The sequence below is a fragment of the Sorex fumeus genome, unplaced genomic scaffold, assembly GCF_029834395.1.
Source record: "Sorex fumeus unplaced genomic scaffold, SorFum_2.1 ptg000024l, whole genome shotgun sequence".
Lineage (NCBI taxonomy): Eukaryota > Metazoa > Chordata > Mammalia > Eulipotyphla > Soricidae > Sorex > Sorex fumeus.
Genome location: NW_026606081.1, coordinates 12,656,798 through 12,676,901, shown reverse-complemented (window position 1 = coordinate 12,676,901; position 20,104 = coordinate 12,656,798). Strand labels below are relative to the sequence as shown.

The 20,104-nt window shown below is 36.8% G+C and overlaps 1 protein-coding gene across 1 annotated transcript in view; it reads right to left on the bottom strand.

Annotated features, from left to right (window-relative positions):
* The window catches only part of SGCZ (sarcoglycan zeta), a 1,114,038-nt gene that overhangs the window by 110,770 nt on the left and 983,164 nt on the right, over positions 1-20,104 (bottom strand). Inside the window, exon 5 of the mRNA XM_056114214.1 lies at positions 16,680-16,767. Within this exon, the coding sequence (XP_055970189.1) occupies positions 16,680-16,767 (88 nt within the window). The remainder of the gene's footprint in view (positions 1-16,679; positions 16,768-20,104) is intronic.

The following is a 20,104-nucleotide window of genomic DNA, read 5'->3' as shown; positions in this document are numbered from 1 at the left end:
TTCTACCTCACAGAACGAGGAGAAAAGAATGCAAGGTTTAAGAAGAGGACTCCCAGAACAACCACCAACTGGGAACTCTTTGGCTCTGTTGCGGCAACATGGGAAGATGCCGTCATTGACAACATTGATGAGGAATACGATCGAATGATTCAGCACCTCCATGATTGTGCAAGGAGTGCCAAGAGAGAGATAACCACAAAAAACCGTCTTTCTTTGAACACTCTTGAACTTATTCGCCAACGTGGCTTGGCACGTGCCTCAGGCAACCACAAGCAAACGTCCGAACTGGCAAAACAGTGCAGAGAAGCCATCAAGGATGACCTCAAAAACAGGAGAGCAGCAGTACTGGTAGATGCAGCAGAAGCTGGAAAAAACATTCGTAATGCCCGCCTGTCCTTCACCAACTACAAAACCAAGATGACTGCCCTCCGACATCATGATGGATCTATCACATCTTCCAGAAGGGCATTGGAGAAGATTATTCATGACTTCTACTCAGATATCTTTAATAGCCACATCCACTTGCCCACATACCACATACCACATGATGGATATGTCGTTCCTAATGTTCTCCCTTCCGAAATCCAACATGCCATCTCGTCTGTAAAGAAACAAAAAGCACCTGGCCCAGACAAGATCAGACCTGAACACCTGAAGAACTTACCATCAGTACTCATCAATACATTGGCTCAACTCTTCACACGCTACCTGTCTGAATGCAAGGTTCCATCCCAATGGAAAACCAGCAAGACTGTACTACTATACAAGAAAGGAGACATCCACGACATTGGCAACTATCGCCCAATCTGCCTGTTGTCTGTCATCTACAAACTATTCACTCGAGTCATCCTGAATAGGATTAGCAGAACACTAGATGAAGGACAACCATGTGAACAAGCTGGATTCCGAAAAGGATTCAGTACCATCGACCATATCCACACAGTAACCAAGCTCATTGAGGTATCTCGGGAGTTCAAGATGCCACTCTGTCTAACGTTCATTGATTTAAAGAAGGCCTTTGATTCTGTTGAGATGGAAGCGGTCATAGAAGCCCTAGCCAATCAGGGCGTACAAACTCAATACATCAGGATCCTTCGTGAGCTCTATTGCGGATTCACTACCAAGATCTCACCATTCTACAAAGAAGTAATCATCCATATCAAGAGAGGGGTTCGGCAGGGTGATACCATTTCACCAAAACTCTTCAGTGCCACCCTCGAGAACATCATGCGATGGCTGGAATGGGAAAACATGGGAGTGAAGATAGATGGTCGGCAACTACACCACCTCCGCTTTGCTGATGACATCGTTCTAATAACACCAAACATCAACCAAGCGGCACAAATGCTGAACGACTTTGACCGTGAATGTGGAAAGGTCGGACTACAGCTGAATCTTGCGAAGACAATGTTTATGAGAAACAGCCTTGTTCCTGACGCTCTATTCGCTCTCAACGGAACCACCATCTCCGAATGCAACAGTTATATATACCTAGGTCGAGAAATCAACATGATGAATGACCTGGCACCTGAGTTGCGCAGGAGGAAGAGAGCGGCTTGGAATGCCTTCAAGAGCATTGAAGAAATAACTAAAAGGACAAAGAACCTCCAGCTACGAGCACATCTCTTTGATTCCACTATTCTTCCTGCATTAACATATGCCTCAGAGACCTGGACCCTACGAAAACAGGATGAGAACACTATTCGGGTCTCTCAAAGAGGAATCGAAAGAACTATGCTTGGAATATCACGATTCACTCAAATGAGAGATAGAATCCGGAATTCTGATCTTCGTCAACGCTCAAGAATCAGGGACGCTGTCTCATTTGCCAAGACATCAAAAATCAGATGAGCTGGACACGTAATGAGGTTTACAGACAACCACTGGACTAGAGCCATTACTGATTGGATTCCACGAGACATCAAAAGATCACGTGGACGCCCACCTATAAGATGGTCAGACTTCTTCGTCAAGACCCTAAATGATCGGTTTGAGGCTCTACATGTTCCTAAAACGAACAGATACCATTGGGCTACGCTAGCACGCAACCGGGATGAATGGAGACGTTACTGGCACCCGCTCGAATAAATCGATGAATAACGGGGATTAAGTGATAAGTGATAAGTGATAACTAATATTACTGTATTGCATATTTGAAAGTTGCTAGAAGAATTTGAAAATTGTGGGAAATTCCTTAACACAAAATAAACTTTTGTAATGATAGATAATGAGAGATATTAAGTTGAATTTTGAGGTTATCAGGGTACTTTTATTGATAATATAAAAATATTGAATCAATACTTTTGTACATTATAATATGTGTCAATATAATGTCAATAGAAAAGGAAACCCGCTGAGCTTTATTAAATAAAAATTGAGCAGAGCATACAATCGTAAAGCGTATTAGCGTTCTTGCTTTGCACTCAGCCCAGCTGGTTTGATCTCTGACATTCCAAATGCTCCCCTGAGCACTGCCAGGAATGATTCCTGAGTGCAGAACCACAAGTTACCCCTGAGTATTGCAGGAAGTAGCCCTCAAACAAACATCAAAAAATGCAGGGCAAAAAATTGTTAAGTGTATCTCATAACAGAGGATTTCTAAAAGTCTGGTCCTCATATGAAAAGATAACTGTCAGTGTAGTAATCAGAAATAATAATTTGAACTCTTCTTTGACATACTCAGTGTAGCACTGTAGCACTGTCCTCCTGTTGTTCATCGATTTGCTCGAGTGGGCAGCAGTAACTTCTCCATTGTGAGATTTGTTGTTACTCTTTTTGTGCATATTGTATAAGCCATGGGGAGCTTGCCAGGCTCTGCCATGCGGGTGGGGCACTCTCGGTAGCTTGCAAGGCTTTCTGAGAGGGACCAAGGAATCGAAACTCGGTCAGCCGCGTGCAAGGCAAATGCCCTACCTGGTGTGCTGTCACTCCAACACAATATACTGACTAAAATTTTTAAGCAATATCAAGTGCAGACAAGGCTGAAAGTTTTGGTGAGAGTTTCATTTTAGAATACTGGAAGCATTCTTTAAGGCTGAGTAGATGCAAAACCTAATATGACTTGGTGATTTCCAGAGAACTAGAATGTACATCTGTGTTATGCTAAAAGCATCAAAAATTCATTAAGATCACTGTTTAGAAGAACTGCACTAGAAACAACGCAAATGTTCATTTGTGATAGAATGAAACATCAAAAATGAACAAATAATCTGTACAAACTACATTATGGTGCATCCAACAAATGTCTAGGATGACAGAAAATAGTCACTCATTCATACAATGTAACAAAGCAATTTAACTCCACTTTTATAAAATTCAAAAATGGGTAAAATAGACAATATAGACAGAAACAATGTTATTAGAAAGCTTATGAACAAAATAGTGTGATAAAAGAGGTTTATAGGAAGATAGTAATTTTCTTTTTTTCCCCTAGATAGTTTTACAAAAGAATATACACTTTGTAAAATCTATACAAGTCTAGAATGCTATGTATATATGTGTGTGTATATATATAATATTGGACACATATACTATTCCCCAATAAATAGTAAAATGTTTCTGCAATAGTAAACCTTCCGACTGCACTCATTTGTGGAGTATAAAACAACATAACATGAGGCTGACACCTAAGGAGATTAGATACACGGGACAAGTAGATTGCTCCAAAGCTGGAAGCCTGCCTCATGAGCAAAGGAGAGAAGGCAGCTGGAATAGAGAAGGATCACTAAGAAAAAGATGGCTGGAGGAATCGGTCAGGATGGGAGATATGTGCGGAAAGTAGATAAATAAACATGATAACCTCTTAGGGTCTTTATTGCAAACCATAAAGCCCCAAAGTAGAGAGACATTATGGGGAATCATATCTGCCATGGAGGCAGAGGGAGGGTTTGAAAGGGGGGTTATACCAGTGCTGGGGAAAGTGCACTGGTGGAGGGATGGGTGTTTGATCATTGTGTGATTGTAACCCAAACATGAAAGCTTATAACTATCTCACGGTGATTCAATAAAATTAATAAAAAAAAGTAAACCTTCCATTTGTTGATCTTTTCCCCAAGATTGCCAAGTTATTTTACATAAAAAATTCATTCTTATTAAGTTGTCTCACATCATTACAGCATTTTCTAAGTTAAAAAATGAGTCAATGACAAGAAACATAAATTTGGTAAGTGAGAATAATCAGTAACCTTCTACTTTTTATATGTCCTACACCATCTGCAGTCAATTAAGCGATTCCCAGGTGTTCACAGTAATTGCTTTAACGCAAGATTACATGTCACTTCAGGGGTCTTTAAATATTTATTATAAAACTCTCATCTACATTTTTCTCCATTCATTTAAGGATAAAACATGTTGATGTTTAGTATTGACAAAAATAAGCTTATTGAACTTAATTAATTATTTTATGGATCTAATTACTTTCAAAAATCCATTTTAAGAGGCAAAGCTGGGAGAAAATGTAAAACTCTAACAATGCCATTGATTTAGTTGTACCTTTTTACATCCTTCATTTTTAATGCAAAATCAGTATTTATAATCTGTGGCTTAGACGTCAAGTACTACATGTCATTTTCTCAAGAGCAATTGTTGTTTTTTATCAGGACCTTATTCTTTTGCAGCAACAGTGAGGAAATTTAATGGACAAAGTATTGATCCACTAATTTCCTTCACTATAAGCTAAACAAATCGTTTTTCACTTTAGACCTGAAATCGCAAAAGCCATGGAGACAATCTAGCACAATGCTCATTTTATAGATAATAAGCAAAAGAAAACAAAACTGAGTCTTGGTCAATAGTAGTTCCATTTCCACGTAAAACCTAACATGGCTGCAATAAAAAACTAATACATATATAATATGAACTGTAGTCAAAATACTCACTTCTTCTACAAGCTGAGATGGGTAGTTATATTATTTGCATGAATGATTGAAAAGGATATTATATAAGAGTAACTTGTATAAGGTACAGAATAAGAATTGGTGAATCTGGGATTTGGCTGGTGCCAGAATCCAGGCTATTGATTATTTCCTAAATCTAGAACCAAAAGAAATTATTTCCAGGTGTATAAATTCCCTATAGAATTTTGTCATAGGGTATAAATAATATGATTATCCTTTTAATACTGTTGAGCATATACCTATATTTTAAAACAAATTTATTAAATTTACACAATAATTGCTTTTTATAAGATCTTTAATAGATCTTAGTCATACTCCCTTTCTACAAATATTTATACCTAACATTGTAAAATCTTTGACTACACGTATTAATTTATGAAACATTAAAATTTCTCAGTGGTTTAAACAATCTAGTAAGTGCTGTTGTCTATTAAATTTTAATAATAGCACCATTTCCCCTAAACTATGTAAGTTCACGTACTGCTTGCATTACTGAGGTTTTATTTTTTCTGTTGAAATGTGTAGTAAATTTTATTTGTAACATTTTCAGATTCAAATTGTCTTATAGCATATTGCATGAGATAAGCATTAATATCTTAATCCTGCAAAGCGTTACAGTAGATCTTATTTCAAAATTTTTGAGTGGGGTTAATTATGAAGTACTCAATGTGCCTGGGGTAACTCCTGGCAATACTCAGACAAGCAGGGTGGATGGTTCAATGCTATGTGACAATGCTACTCAGGCCAAGAGAGAGTAGGGGGCCACCAGCATCACATACAGCATTGCTTGGGATCTCCAGGACCACACCTGTTGATATTCAGGGGCCTTGGCAGTACCAGGGCTTGCCCTCCACTCCCCCAGCATGCAAAGCATGGGCTCCTGCTCTTCAAACTACCTCTTCAGAAAGATTTTGTTAAAGTCATTCTAGTTTCATTTCTCAACACTTTTTATAAACCAGTTTCAAAAGGGAAGTGAATGTGTGCTAATGTACGTGTATTCTGGATGTTAGAAGATGAACAGAGAAGAATGGAAGAATCAGATCATGCTAAAGTATTATTAATCTTTTACTGGAGGATCAAATATTTTTTGGAGTGGGGATATTGGGGCCACAACTCTCGGCTCCAGTCATTACTAGAAGTGCTTGGTGGAACATTCATTGTTCTGGGGAATTGATCTGAAGTCGGCTACATGCAAGGGGAGCACCTGAACCCCTGTTCTACCCCTCTGCCATGGAAATAAATTTTAATGTCAGTTTGTCTTATATCTGAAATAAAAAGTCGCATCTACAACTCTTTCTACTTCAGTATTCTTCCACCTTTCTCCACCTGATATTTTCATGGGTGTACAAGTCAGGAGTTAAAAATGCTGATCCATGCTGTAATTTCATCTAACCAAGTGCAATATTTAGGTAAAAGGATATATCATTTAAGGAGTATTTTAAGGGCACTGTTTCTTTCAGACAAATCTGTACATTTAGTCCCGAATTATGCTGAACTGGTAAACATATTATAGTTCTTGCCTACCACAATTATTTTATCTACCTGCAGTTCATTGTGCGTGATTTCTCAACTTCAGATAAAATTTGCTGTGGGTAATGCTTCTCTTGAAACACAGTTGCTTAAAATAGAAAACACCATACCATGCGATTTTCTTTTTTATGATACAAAATATGCATTTTTCAGTGTGTAAGAGAAAAGCATTTTGGTTTCCATAATCATTTCCTCTGTTTTGTCCTTCAGTGTGGTGGGAAAATGCCATTAATCACATTGCACTTTATACCTTTCCTGTCAGGAACACTAATTAATCACTAGATGATGCAAGGAGATTTCATGTGGATAAACAATGTGCTAAGTTTAATATAATTTTGTACATTTGTAATTTTTCATTTACCTCTAAATATATAGCTTTAAACTTATTGTTTAATTATATGGATTATTAGGGGGCCACACCTGGCAGTGCTCACAGCTTATTCCTACTTCTATGCTCAGTGGGAGATTCAAGGGACCATCTCAGGTACTCAGATCAAATTGGGTTGGCCACATGCAAGACAAATACCCTATCTACTGGCAATGATATTAAATTTTTATATTTAATTTTGATATATAATTGACTTTTGATAAATGAAAATGAGAATATAAAAGATGAACAAATGATGATTCTGACAATAGGTAGCACTTTGAAAACAAATCTTTCCCAAATTTATTGAGAATTAAAGAAAATTAAGATAAAATATGAGATTCCATTTGAAGTATGAGATTATAATTTTAAGCACATTTTACAAGTAAGTTTTCAGAACAGTGGAAGTTTAGTGTTTGGTTTGGTTTGATTTGTTTGGGGGCCACATGTTTGGGTTCTAAGAACTTATTCCTGGCTCAGGAATCAGTCCTGAATAGCTAGGGAACAATATAAGGTACTGGGGACTGAGCATGGACCAGCTGCTTACAAAGTAAGTACCTTACCCAATGTACTATAACTTCAGCTTGATGTTCTAGTTTTAAAACATTGTTTAGTTTATCTTGGAGGGGTCTCCACGCAGTACTCAGGAGGGCCCTCATGGATATAGTGGTGTACAGTGAGGTGTGTGATTAGTGTATGGTGGGGGCCAGAGTGATAATGCAGTAGGTAGGGTGCTTTCCTTGCATGTGGATCACCTGGCTGTGTGTCTTAAATCCTGCAGTCGCTCACCTTGATATTATAATTTCGAAAACACCATTTTAATGGTTTTTTAAAGCAATTTTAATATTGATAATTAAATAGATATGAAACCATGGAATTTCTTGTTTAATACAAAGAGCCACATAAGTAGTCTGTGTTTCTCAAACACCATTGACTATGACTATATTTCTTATCATTCCGTTCTTGTTTAATTTTAATCAGGATGATTTTGCATCCTAACATTATGTATGTTTGAGGTGCACATTATTAAAAATGATCAAGTGACTCCCCCCACTTTGCTTCCTCTTGTCCTTATGATAAATATCAGTCTTATAATATGAAAGCTTTTCTTTTCATATTTTCTTTTTATTTAATTTTCTCTGTATATATCACATCTGAGTTAAATAATAGAATGCTTGTATTTCACTAACATGTTTTACCACACACAAATTGAATGACGTCAATTGATGCAAGTTGAAAACAAAACTAGATGTGGAGATATTCTCGGCAGCTTGCCGGGCTCTCCGAGAGGGGCGGAGGAATCGAACTCGTGTCGGCCAGGTTGGCTGGGTGCAAGGCAAACGCCCTACCCACTGTGCTATCACTCCAGCCCAAGAACATAAACAAACCAAAAATATTTAAAACATATATCTTGCTATTGCTGTTATAACTTTCGATTGATTTTTTTATTATATTAGCCTTCAATTACAGATTGGCAAAAGTCTTATGAGGGGGAAAGTTTTTACATTTAGCAAGTTATTTAAGATAAAACATATTATTAATAATACCAATATATGTCTTTATAAAGTTGACTACTGTAATTACAGAGCATTAATTTTACTGAAATAAAAGTTAATGATTTAAGTACTAATTACCAAATAATATTTAGCTTTACCTTCTGATATTAAGCCATAATTTTCTGAGGTCTTTTAGCAAATCTAATTATCATAACCCTAAACATCAATGGCTTTCTAGCTATATAAATTGCACGGCAATATCTCCTTTGACTTAGTCCCTTAACAAAGCTGTCCTAAAGAATTTTTTTAATTTACTCTATAACCATAGCAGTAACTAATATGATGAACTTCAAATAGTAATTCCCATCCTTTATTCACATCATTTGATGAATATTTTATGAAATACATGCCATAGTATGTTAATATGTTTTCAATAGACTTGAATATATTATATTTAAAATCACATAAAAGAATGATTTCCTAACATACTAATTACAGATTGTAAAACAGTTATTTTGCCTGAGAGGAGTATTTTGTGATTTAAGAAAGGTTCTGTTTTTTTTCTATGTAAACTGACCTGTATTATCTCATTCTTACTTTAGACAACCTGGCAGGCTACCAAATGTAACCTGCCCACACAGCAGAGTCTGGCAAACTCCCTGTGGCGTACCCAATATGCCAAATACCAGTAGCAATGATGGGTCTCATTCTCCTAACCTTAAGGAGCCTTGAATATGTCACTTTTTAAAATCTCAGGGCTAGGACAAAGGAGACGTTACTGGGGCCTGCTGGAGGCAATCGACGAACAACAGGATGATCGTGATCGTGATCGAAACTGACCTCTTGGAATTTTGTTATTTCTTAATCAACAATCTCATTAATAATAGCTTTATTCTTTGCAAAATTTGTAGAATGAAATATTAGGTACTTTGTTGTTCCTATATGATGAAAGTCATGAAAATTAAGTTGTAGGGTCTGGAGCTGGATTCTTTTCTAACAAAAAAGATTAACAACATTACTGGAATATTATAAACATAGAAGAGTATCTGTGAAATGATTTTTTTTTGGCCCTAACTTAGTACTGAAGCAATACTAAAGTAGGGTGCTGGGCTTGTATGTGCCTGACCTAATTCCTACCTCTGTCACCCCATATTGTCCCCCAAATCCACCAAAAGCGACCCCCGAGTGCACATCCAGGAGTAAGTCCTGAGCATTGATGTGTGTACCTTCAAGAACATAAACTGTCACTGTCACTGTCACTGTCCTCCCGTTGTTCATCGATTTGCTTGAGCGGGTCCAGTAACGTCTCCATTGTGACAATTGTTACTGTGTTTGGCATATCGAATACATCACGGGGAGCTTGCTAGGCTCTGCTGTGCGGGCGAGATACTCTCGGTAGCTTGCCGGGCTCTCCAAGAGGGGCGGAGGAATCGAATTCGTGTCGGCCAGGTTGGCTGGGTGCAAGGCAAACGCCCTACCCACTGTGCTATCACTCCAGCCCAAGAACATAAACAAACCAAAAATATTTTGCCCGTGTCAATCTTGTTGCCCTTTGATTTGTGAAAGCTTGTCTGTATTCAGTGACACTTACTGGGAATTCTGGTTCCTTATAATATCCTGTTTCAACCGCTTGGAAAAGAATCCTGCCCTTGACTCCTTGGACAGGTCACAGGAGCTCTCCAGAAGAGAAACCCCACCTACAGCAACAAGCTGTAGCCAAAATAAATAAATATATATATATATATATATATATATATATATAAACCAGGAAGGTGAATGTCCTTGTATGAGAGAGAGTCGGATTGCTTAATAGGAAGAAGTTTCTGGAGGGCATGGAACTTTGCCCTGGGAAGCAGGTGGGAAGGGCAAGCAGCACACCTGGCAACACCAACGTACAATTCTACTCTAACACCGGAAAAGGAGTCAAGAGACCACAGTGGTCTGAAACACATTCAGGTTTAACGGTGGTGGAATCTTACATACTCACTGGGCAATGCCATCATTATTCCTCTTTTGGAAACAGAAGCAGTTTCTAAGGATTCATCACTGAGCTGGGCTGGGCAACAAGAGCCTGGAGGACTTTTGTGTAAGTATAGGCAAACAGAGCCAGCTCCTTCCAGCACACCTCTGGGTGCCAGCAGGAGGTCCAAATAATAGAATCAGACTACAATCTGCACATAGCCCGAGGGCAGAGCCAAGAGCAGAGAAGAGGTGCACTGTCCGCTGTCTCCATTCTGCATCTGAAAACATGCACTGTGACTGAGAACCAAGAACCCATTTCTAGTTTAGTCAGCTTCACTATGCTATCCAATACATCCACACATAGTTCTTATGCAGGTCTGTGTGGTCAAACACAGGCAGAGTGAAAACTGTCAGGAAATGCCAGGCATTGGCGGTGTATACTCCTGGTTATCACACCAATCCACTTGATATTGAAGTAGTGTTATGCATGCGGAAATAACTCACAATCTGACAAACTGGTCACCCTCAAGAGAAAAAGAATAGATATTATAGCTGTCCCAGGTACTAATAATCTGGGTCTCCAGCACCCGGGACACTGGTATTAGGTAGAGATGTCTGTGGCTTCTCATAGACTGGTCTGCAGGTGACCTTGTATACATATTCAAACACAGCATGGGCATTAGACATTGACATTGGGCATTGAGTTTACATGGCCCAGCACATCCCCTCACCTGCTCAGGCCTTTCTTCCATAGTCCTAAAGGATACCAAGGCAACTATGATTTTGAATATTTGGCTTCAACCTAGGCCCACTCAGACTTAATGCCACAAGCTTTTCCAAGCACTCACAGCAGTATATACCAACCAGGTCAGCTTACTAGGAATAGAAATGCTGCAAACATGATCTGCAAATGCAAAGCCCAGTCCTGTCTATACTGTAATTGATAATAGACATTCTTGATCATGAAGCTCAATGGCTGTCTAGGACTGTGAAATTTTGAATACAGTCACTGTCAGCAACTAGGAGCTTTGTGAACTAGTTTCAGTCTGCAAGGCCTTAGTTATGTTGCTACTGCACTCCACTCATGATTACAAATTTCAAATACTTATCAAGATTTACTCAAAGTCAGAGTCAAAGTCTCCATAATGAATGAGTGTGAACATCAGATCGCCACCCAACCCTCTTCCAACCTGGACTCTCAATCCTAGCCTACAAGGAGTACCAGGAGCAATGAAGGAACAAAAATTCATCTGTGTAGACAGATTAAAAACAAAAATGTTGGAAAGGTCCCTAGTACATCAGATATAAAAAACTCCCACAAGACTTCAGAAAAACCAACTGCAAAGATGCTCTCTGAAAGCAAAATCAGTAGAAGAGACATTAACAATAGTAGGGTCCTAAATAAAGAGCTGTAATTAATAAATATGCATAAGACTTCACCTTGCAAAAGCTTACTGCACTTTGTTCTCTGGTACACATGTAGCATTCTATAGAATACATACAGGGCACATACAGGGCACAAACCAAATGTCCATAAAATCATCACTTGATCACTTGATCTCCTGTTACACATTGATTTGCTCGAGTGGGCTCCAGTAAAGTCTCCATTCATTCCTGTTGTGTGCTAGCGTAGCCCAATGGCATCTGCTCGTTCTAGGAACTTGAAGAGACTCAAGATGATCATTCAGGGTTTTGACGAAGAAGTCTGACCATCTGACTATAAATTCATAACTATAGAAATTATATCAAGTATCTTTTTAGACTATCATGTCAGAAAGTAGGAACCAACTATAAAAAAAGAAAATCAGGGTAGCTCTAACATTTGTGAAGAGAGAAATATACTATTAACTTTGGAACTAGGAGGAAATCAAAGGAGAAATATAACATCTCAGAAATAATTAAGAATGAAGACAAATTATCAGAACATAGAATATAACATAGGAAAAAACAGTACTAGGGGAGTTTATAGCAATGCAGGCTTACATAAGTAAGCTCTGTGTAACTAATAAGTAATCCAAATCAAGAAACATTAAATAAAAGAACCCATCCTAGAGCTGAGGCAATAGCACAGCAGGTAGGATGTTTGCCTTCACGCGGCCGACCCGGGTTCGATTCCCAGCATCCAATATGGTCTCCCAAGCACCACCAGGAGTAATTCCTGAGTGCAGAGCCAGGAGTAACCCCTAAGCACTGCTGGGTGTGGCCCCAAAAGCAAAAATAAAATAAAATAAAATATAAAAAAAGAATCCAAACTTATGTAAAGAAATAATAAAAATTAGAGGAGAGCTGAAATTCTGTATGTTTCTCCACCATCCCAGGTGTGGCTTACCTCATGCTTATATCACTGAACCTATTCCAGAACATGAGGCATAATCCCTTCCTGGCAGGAGGCTCCGGGCAGCCCCCACACCCTACCTGAACCATATTAAGGGCCCACATCACAACTCCTTTATTGGCGTTTCTACTCAACAAATGACATGCTGCTCACAGTTGTTCTTCCTGTCATTTTGTGAGGATAGGCAGACAAGACAGAGAGCAATCTCCAGCTCCATTTCTCAACATCTTCCCAGGGGCTACGAAGCCTCATACCCACCACAGAGAGAACACTAGAAAACCAACGAGTAAAACAGATCAAAGCCCACCAAAGCTCAATGGGTGAAAATAATATCAACATAGACATAAACAACACCAGCAAATCCTCAGCAGTGCTTTAGTGACACTATAATAAGAATATTCAATGAGTTAAAAGAGATGATAACAGGTAGTTCGCAAAGCACAAAAACTCGTGAGAGTCAAAATGAGAAAAAAAGCTCCTACAGTAAGAAATGACAGAAAGGAAGAACGTAGTAGGCTGCGTAAAACAGTTTATAGAGCTCTGGATGGCAGATGCTGAACAAAGGATCAAGGAACTCCAGGATGAGAAGGAGGAAACTCTCAGGACACAGCAGAAAGTGGGAAAGAGTCTGTAAAGAAATTAACAGCATACCAAAGAACTGTGGGATGAGTTCAAAAACAAAAACAAAATCATCAGATTTCTATAAGAACAGGAAAGAAATAATACAAAGAAGCAACAGTTAAAGAAATCATCCATAAGAATTGTTCGCAGTTAAGAATCACAGACACCAAGATCCATGAGACCAGAAGGGCCCCAGTGAAAACAGACTAAACTAGAACTCCAAGATACATTATGCTCACGTTATAAAATCCAAGATAGAGACAGAATATTGAATAAAGAAAGATCAAAAAAGGAACTTATATATAGCTAGGAGGTACAGCCAATCTATCAAAAGGGACTCTATGAGCCAAAAGAACATGGAAGAATATAGTAAAAAAAAAAACTCAAACAAAGAGAAATCTCATGAAGAATACTCTATCCAGCTAGATTGTCACTCATATATTGAGGAACTGTACAAAGCTTCATGAAAGGCAACAGCTTAAGGAATTTACGGCCTTGAAGCCAATTTTGGAAGAAACATTAAAAATCTTTTTTTTATTAATTTTTATTAGTGAAACACCATGAGGTACAGTTGTAGACTTACAAAATTTTTGTGCATGGGTTTCGATTATACAATGATCAAATACCCAACCCTCCACCAGTGCCCATTTTCCATCACCATGGATCCCAGTATCACTCCCACCCCTATCCCCCCATCCGACCCTGCCTCTGTGGCAGGGCATTAAAAGACCTTCTTTAAAGGACAGGAGAAACTTTCCCTCATGTGACATTGAGTGTGGCACTCACTACTAGTGCATGTTTTTCTTCTGCTATATTAATAAATGTAAAATTATGTGGCAATCCAGTAGAAAATAATTAATTATGTAATTAAGTAATTAATCATCACAAATGAATACTATGGGTTTATTTTCTGATGATTCTATTTGTCATTCCCTTAAATTTTATGGTACTAAGTAATATGAAATAAATTTGTTGTATGCTTGCCAATCAGAAAGTATGGAATTGTGAGGAACCTGGGTATTGGTGGAGGGAAGGGAAGATTGGTGACAAGATTGGTGTTGAAATGCTGTATGATTGAAATAACTTTATTATGAACAACTTTGTAAATCATGGTGTCTCGATATATTTTTTAAGAGAAGAAATTAGAGAAGAAATCTATGAAATAATTCAAGAAAATAATACAAAATGTAAATAAAACAAGAAGCATTTTTATAAACCAAACAAGAGTGATAGATCTTGAGTTAGAGCTAGAATGACTGGGGAAAAAAGAGAAAAGTCTAATAAGTCATATAGAAGATGAAAAAAAACAATACAATACAAAATATACTTAATAAATTCAAAAGACGGATAATAAGTGGTTAATATGAACAGCTTTATGTCACTACCTTGGAGAAACAAAGAATAAGAGATATTTTCAGAATCACACAACTCCCTAAGAATGATTTTGAATAAAGAACAAAGAAAAAAAAGAATAAAACAAAAGTCTAAGTCTCATAAGTGGGCTAATAAGTGAGTCCTACCCTGTCTTCAAAGACATTTTTTACTTATACTCCTAAAGTTCTCCAGATTAGAAAAAATGAGTATAATTCCCAACAGTTCTTTAAAGACATTATCCTAATTTCAAAGTGAACAAAGATATCACTAGAGAATTGTACACTAATATTCCTGATGAATATCAATGCAAATATCCTTAGAAAAATCTTAGAGATCCAAATCCAACAAAATATTAAATATATACGTGGTAATAATGTGGGATTCATTACAGAGATGAAAGAATGTTTCAATATACAATTATCAATCAAGGTATAAAATCTTATTATCAAAAGGAATATAAAATCATATGAGCATAGCAATATGCTCAAAGAAATCTTATGACCAGATTCAACATTCATTTGTAATGGACATATACAACAAACTCACAGCAAGCATTAGACTGAATATTTATTGAATTAATGGACAATACATAAACAATCATCCTTCTTAATTTTAGAACCTAAAATGCATATTTAGGCAGCTGTATTTTAATAATTTAAATAAACAAACAAGGCTAGGATGGTGTTTGACAACACAAGCACAGTACTTTATGCTTCCTTCAAGAAATCATGGAGAAAAATGCAAAGAAATTTTATTGTCCTGCATATAATCAAACAAATGTTTTGCTCTAAAGATGGCTATGTAGCTGTTGAATTTAACATTGCATATTTGTATAGTATTTCTGGTTAAATTTAGATGTTATTATTAACACTAAAATATTTTCATATGAAGAAAAGAATGGAAACAAATTTCCAAAATTAAGAAAAATATGCTATCGAAATTTTGCCTAGTTTAGACCATTTTTACAGTTTGAATATTATTTAATTGGCTTAAGTTAGTTCTCTGTTCATAAACACATTTTCAAATTTTAAACCATTTGCATAGAGCTCTCCTATAAATTTTAATACCACATATGACAAGATGCTGATTTTAGCAATTAATATCTACGGACCAACTTTAAGCTGTAAAATATGCAAAACAAAATTTAAGTAATATAAATTAAATCCAATTATACTTTTCAGAAAATTCATGTATGCTCAAGTATTTAACTTTGAACTTCATTAAGACAAATAATGCAGAAAATGTATTCCACTATCTAACAAGTAGACAGATTAAAATTCATGTTTATAAATCTCACACTTTTAATGTAATTTCTTGAATAATTTAGATGATTTATATCTATACTCTATATTGATCAGATTCTCATTAAGATAAGAATAACTCATTCTACAAATTATAATGGTTTCATGTGTTACATAAGTTTACACACACAAGAAATCAGTATTAGGTAAATTTCTCACAGAAAATTGTATTTTAAGTTATTTCAATCTTAATACTAAATTATTTATGTGATTTTATATAATCACAACTTTTTACTTTCTGTTTTTCTAAATAAATGGAATAAAGTAATATCTATGTAATAAAAAATCTCTAAATTCTTACTGGTAAGATCACCTAAATTTATAAACTTTATTGCCCAAAAGCCTTGAACATATAATTTCTGCCTCAAATTTTAAAACATTGAGAAATTCCAAAATAGTAACATTCTATTATGCTATTCAAAATTTATATTCTCAGTAAACATTTTTTAGGCAATTATTTACATAGAGATGATAGATTCCTGGTATTATATCATAGAGTTCTGTTAAGTCCACATACTGTAATTCTGGCACTTTCTAGCAGATATTTGTAATCAGTGAATTTATGAACTCAAGTATAATAACAGCAAAATATGTAATTTGGTCTCATAATAACATACTCACGACAGCAATAATGACCATCAAAAGAAAATATAACTAGTTTTCTGATAATCATATCTGAGATAAATGGACTATACCAGGAGGTCTAGCTAAATATTAAAAAAATACTTACTGTCCCAAATTAAACATCTACACAGTTCTAAATAAAATACTATAGAAAAATCTAAACAAAACACTCACCTACTGTCAGCTGTCCAGTTAACTGCCCCATGTGATTTCTTGCATTCATTGTTACATTCCTGTCAGACTGTAAGACCAGTGGACTATCCTGGGAAACATGTATAAAATAAAGAAGTAAGATTTAAAAAAAGAAATTCAGTCCAGATTTAATCATTAAAATCATAGCTATTTTTTCCTGGGTATTAGCAAGATTCTTTATTTACATTACTTAATTCTACAGCCCAGGTAATGAACAGTGTAGAAAAAACAAACAAACAAACAAAAAGAAATCCATCAAGATAACTACGAGAAACTAGAAATGTTACTGCTGTGTAAACTGGCATTAACCCTTCTCTCTCTACTTCGAGCATATCTCATCCCTACTCTCAGCACCTTCACTACAAGTGCCTTCCTTTAGAGATATTTTAGAACATATACCAAAGAGGAAGTCTCTCTTGAAATTTAACTTGAAAGCTTTAGATTTCAGCTATCTAAAGATAGCTAATATGCTATCCTCAAAACTGATGAGATTTGCCATACCCTTAATCTCCAGTTATTTTTTTCACAGTCATTATAATATGACAAGCACATTTTATTCATACACGCATATTTATGTATATATGTATCTAATTTTTTCCTTTTAAGAATTCATGTAATATTTTCAAAACTACTAGTGTAAAAATTTTATCCTGAAATAGTTTCCAAAAAGCATAATACTTTTCTGACAGAAGAACAGAGAAAACAATTACAGTATTTTTTTCTAGATGATGATACAGTATCACAATTGCTTTTTTTCCCCATTTGTCTTGGTTCTGGGACCACTCAGGGATTTCCTGGTGGTAACTGGAAGACCATGAGGCACTAGGCATGAACCAATGCTGTCTAGAACAGGAGGTAGCAAGAAAATAGATTATTTTCAGAAACATAGTTTATATATTGTAGTGGTAAGTTTTTTTAAAATTGCGAGTCACTTTCAATATTTAGAGTTGTGGACATATTCATCTAGGCATTTTCGATGTCAAACAATTAAATTTTCATAAACTATAAAGTATACGCTAAGCCCGGCAAGCTACCGAGAGTATCTCGCCCCAGTAAATCCATGAACAGCAGTACAGTGCTACTCTTCTAGTACTGACTAGATGTTTACTTTTATCATTGCTAGCATTTTCCACTGAAACAATGTCTCTGTGTTTGTTTGTTTGGGGGCCACACTAGGCAGTGCTCAGAGCTCACTCCTTTTTCTGTACTCTCTCCTGGTAGGCTCAGCAGACTGAGTTTCTCAGGAGACTCAGGAGAGTGCTGGGATCAAACCTAGGTCAGTCATTTTCAAGACAAGTTCCTTACCTGCTATACTGTCTCTCTAGACTCAGAAATACTGTTTTGAACTAAGTACCACTGCCTTACTAATGTACATATTAGGTTTTTGAAATCACCTGACTCAGATGAGTAATTCTCAGCAGCCTAATTATTCATCTTCTGTCCTAAAAAATAATCTGTAGCACTGTAGCACTGTCCTCCTGTTGTTCATCGATTTGCTCAAGCAGGCCCAGTAACATCTCCATTGTGAGACTTGTAGTTACTGTGTTTGGCATATCGAATATGTCATGGGTGGCTTGCCAGGCTTTGTTGTGCCGGCGAGGTACTCTCGATAGCTTGCCGGGCTCTGAGAGGGGCGGAGGAATCATACGCAGGTCAGCCGCATGCAAGGCAAATGTCCTACCCGCTGTGCTATCCCCCCAGCCCCTAAAAAAATAATAAGACTGGGCTGGAGCAATAGCACAGCGGGTAGGGCATTTGCCTTGCACGCAGCTGACCTAGGTTCGATTCCCAGCAACCCATATGGTCCCCCGAGCACTGCCAGGAGTAATTCCTGAGTGCATGAACCAGGAGTAACTCCTGTGCATCGCCGGGTGTGACCAAAAAAACAAAAATAATAATAAAAAATATAATAATAATAAGAGTGATTAATTACAAATTTCTTATTAATTCAACAAATATTTATATTGAGTCCTCACTATGTGTTTTTAAGCACTGTGACTAAAAGCAGTAAGGATATATGTGAGTCTCGGTCCTCCCGTTGTTCATCGCTTTGCTCGAGTGGGCCCAGTAACGTATCCATCGTGAGACTTCTTGTTACTGTGTTTGGCATATTGAATACCTTACGGGTAGCTTGCCAGGCTCTGCCATGTGGGCGAGATACTCTCCGTAGCTTGCCGGGCTCTCTGAGAGGGGCGGAGGAATCGAACTTGGGTCAGCCATATTGGCTGCATGCAAGGCAAACGCCAGAGTGACAGCACAGGAGGGAGGGTGTTTTCCTTGCATGCGGCTGACCGGGGTTCGATCCCCGGCATCCCACAGGGTGCCCTGAGCACCACAGGAGTAATTCCTGCATACAGAGCCAGGAGTATCACAACAGTGACCAAAAAAGATATATGTGAACAAAATTTATTTGTCTTCTTACAAGATCTTTGAAAAAATTAATTGAGAATAGGAATTTGGCATTTGAATAAATCTCAGTTACAGTCAACAATTTTGAGCAGAGACAGTACTTTCCTCAAACATGATCTATGTACTTTCCTATAAAATTCTGCAGTCTGTGGCCAGTCTTGCAGAAATATCCTGCTGATCTGAGGATAAGCTACTACTGCCTAAGATACAGTATACTGGTTCACGTGGTAACAAAGAATAAATGTTGGAACATATTATTTTTATAAATTATGCCTTTTATCTATCTCTAGTGGCTTCTGGAGTATTTTGAATATTTTTTACAGGTCCATATGTGTAAAAGTTTAAAAACTGCCCCTCTAGAGGTCATAAATATTTATATTTCAGTGATCAAAATATTGACAAGATTTGCCCTCCCAGAAGTTACAATGTAGATACTTAAATTCTATAAAAATTCCTCTGAAATCTATTTTGCAGCATGTCACTTCTCTTGTACAGTAAATAACTGTTATTAAAAATGTCATACAAAAATGGTTTCAATTAGGATATAGATTTTTTTTGTTTTGATGTGCAGAGTAAGAAGTATAAGCTTTCTCCCTAAAGCTAATTCTGATCCGTTATAACTGAATTAAAAGCATTAAACAAGGAATCATAGACACATGTGTAGGCACAGGCATGTACACACATTTCAAGTGAGACATAATCTTTAATAGTTATGGTCCATATCTTGAAGGGTGAATTCACTCTGCAAAGTGAGACTTACTTGTACCAAACACAGTACTGTCAATCTCATTTTATTTTATCACAATTTAGTTACATAAAATGTAGATTGTGCAAATAATTAAAAATAAAATTATTTTATTAACTTGAAATTGCACTCCTAGTTACCTATCTAAAGAACACAAAACATGTTCAAAAACTGTATACAGAAATATGTTCATTTGAGTAAGGCTTATATTAAGCAAAACCTAAGTGCCCAATGACAAATAAGTAGAAAATGA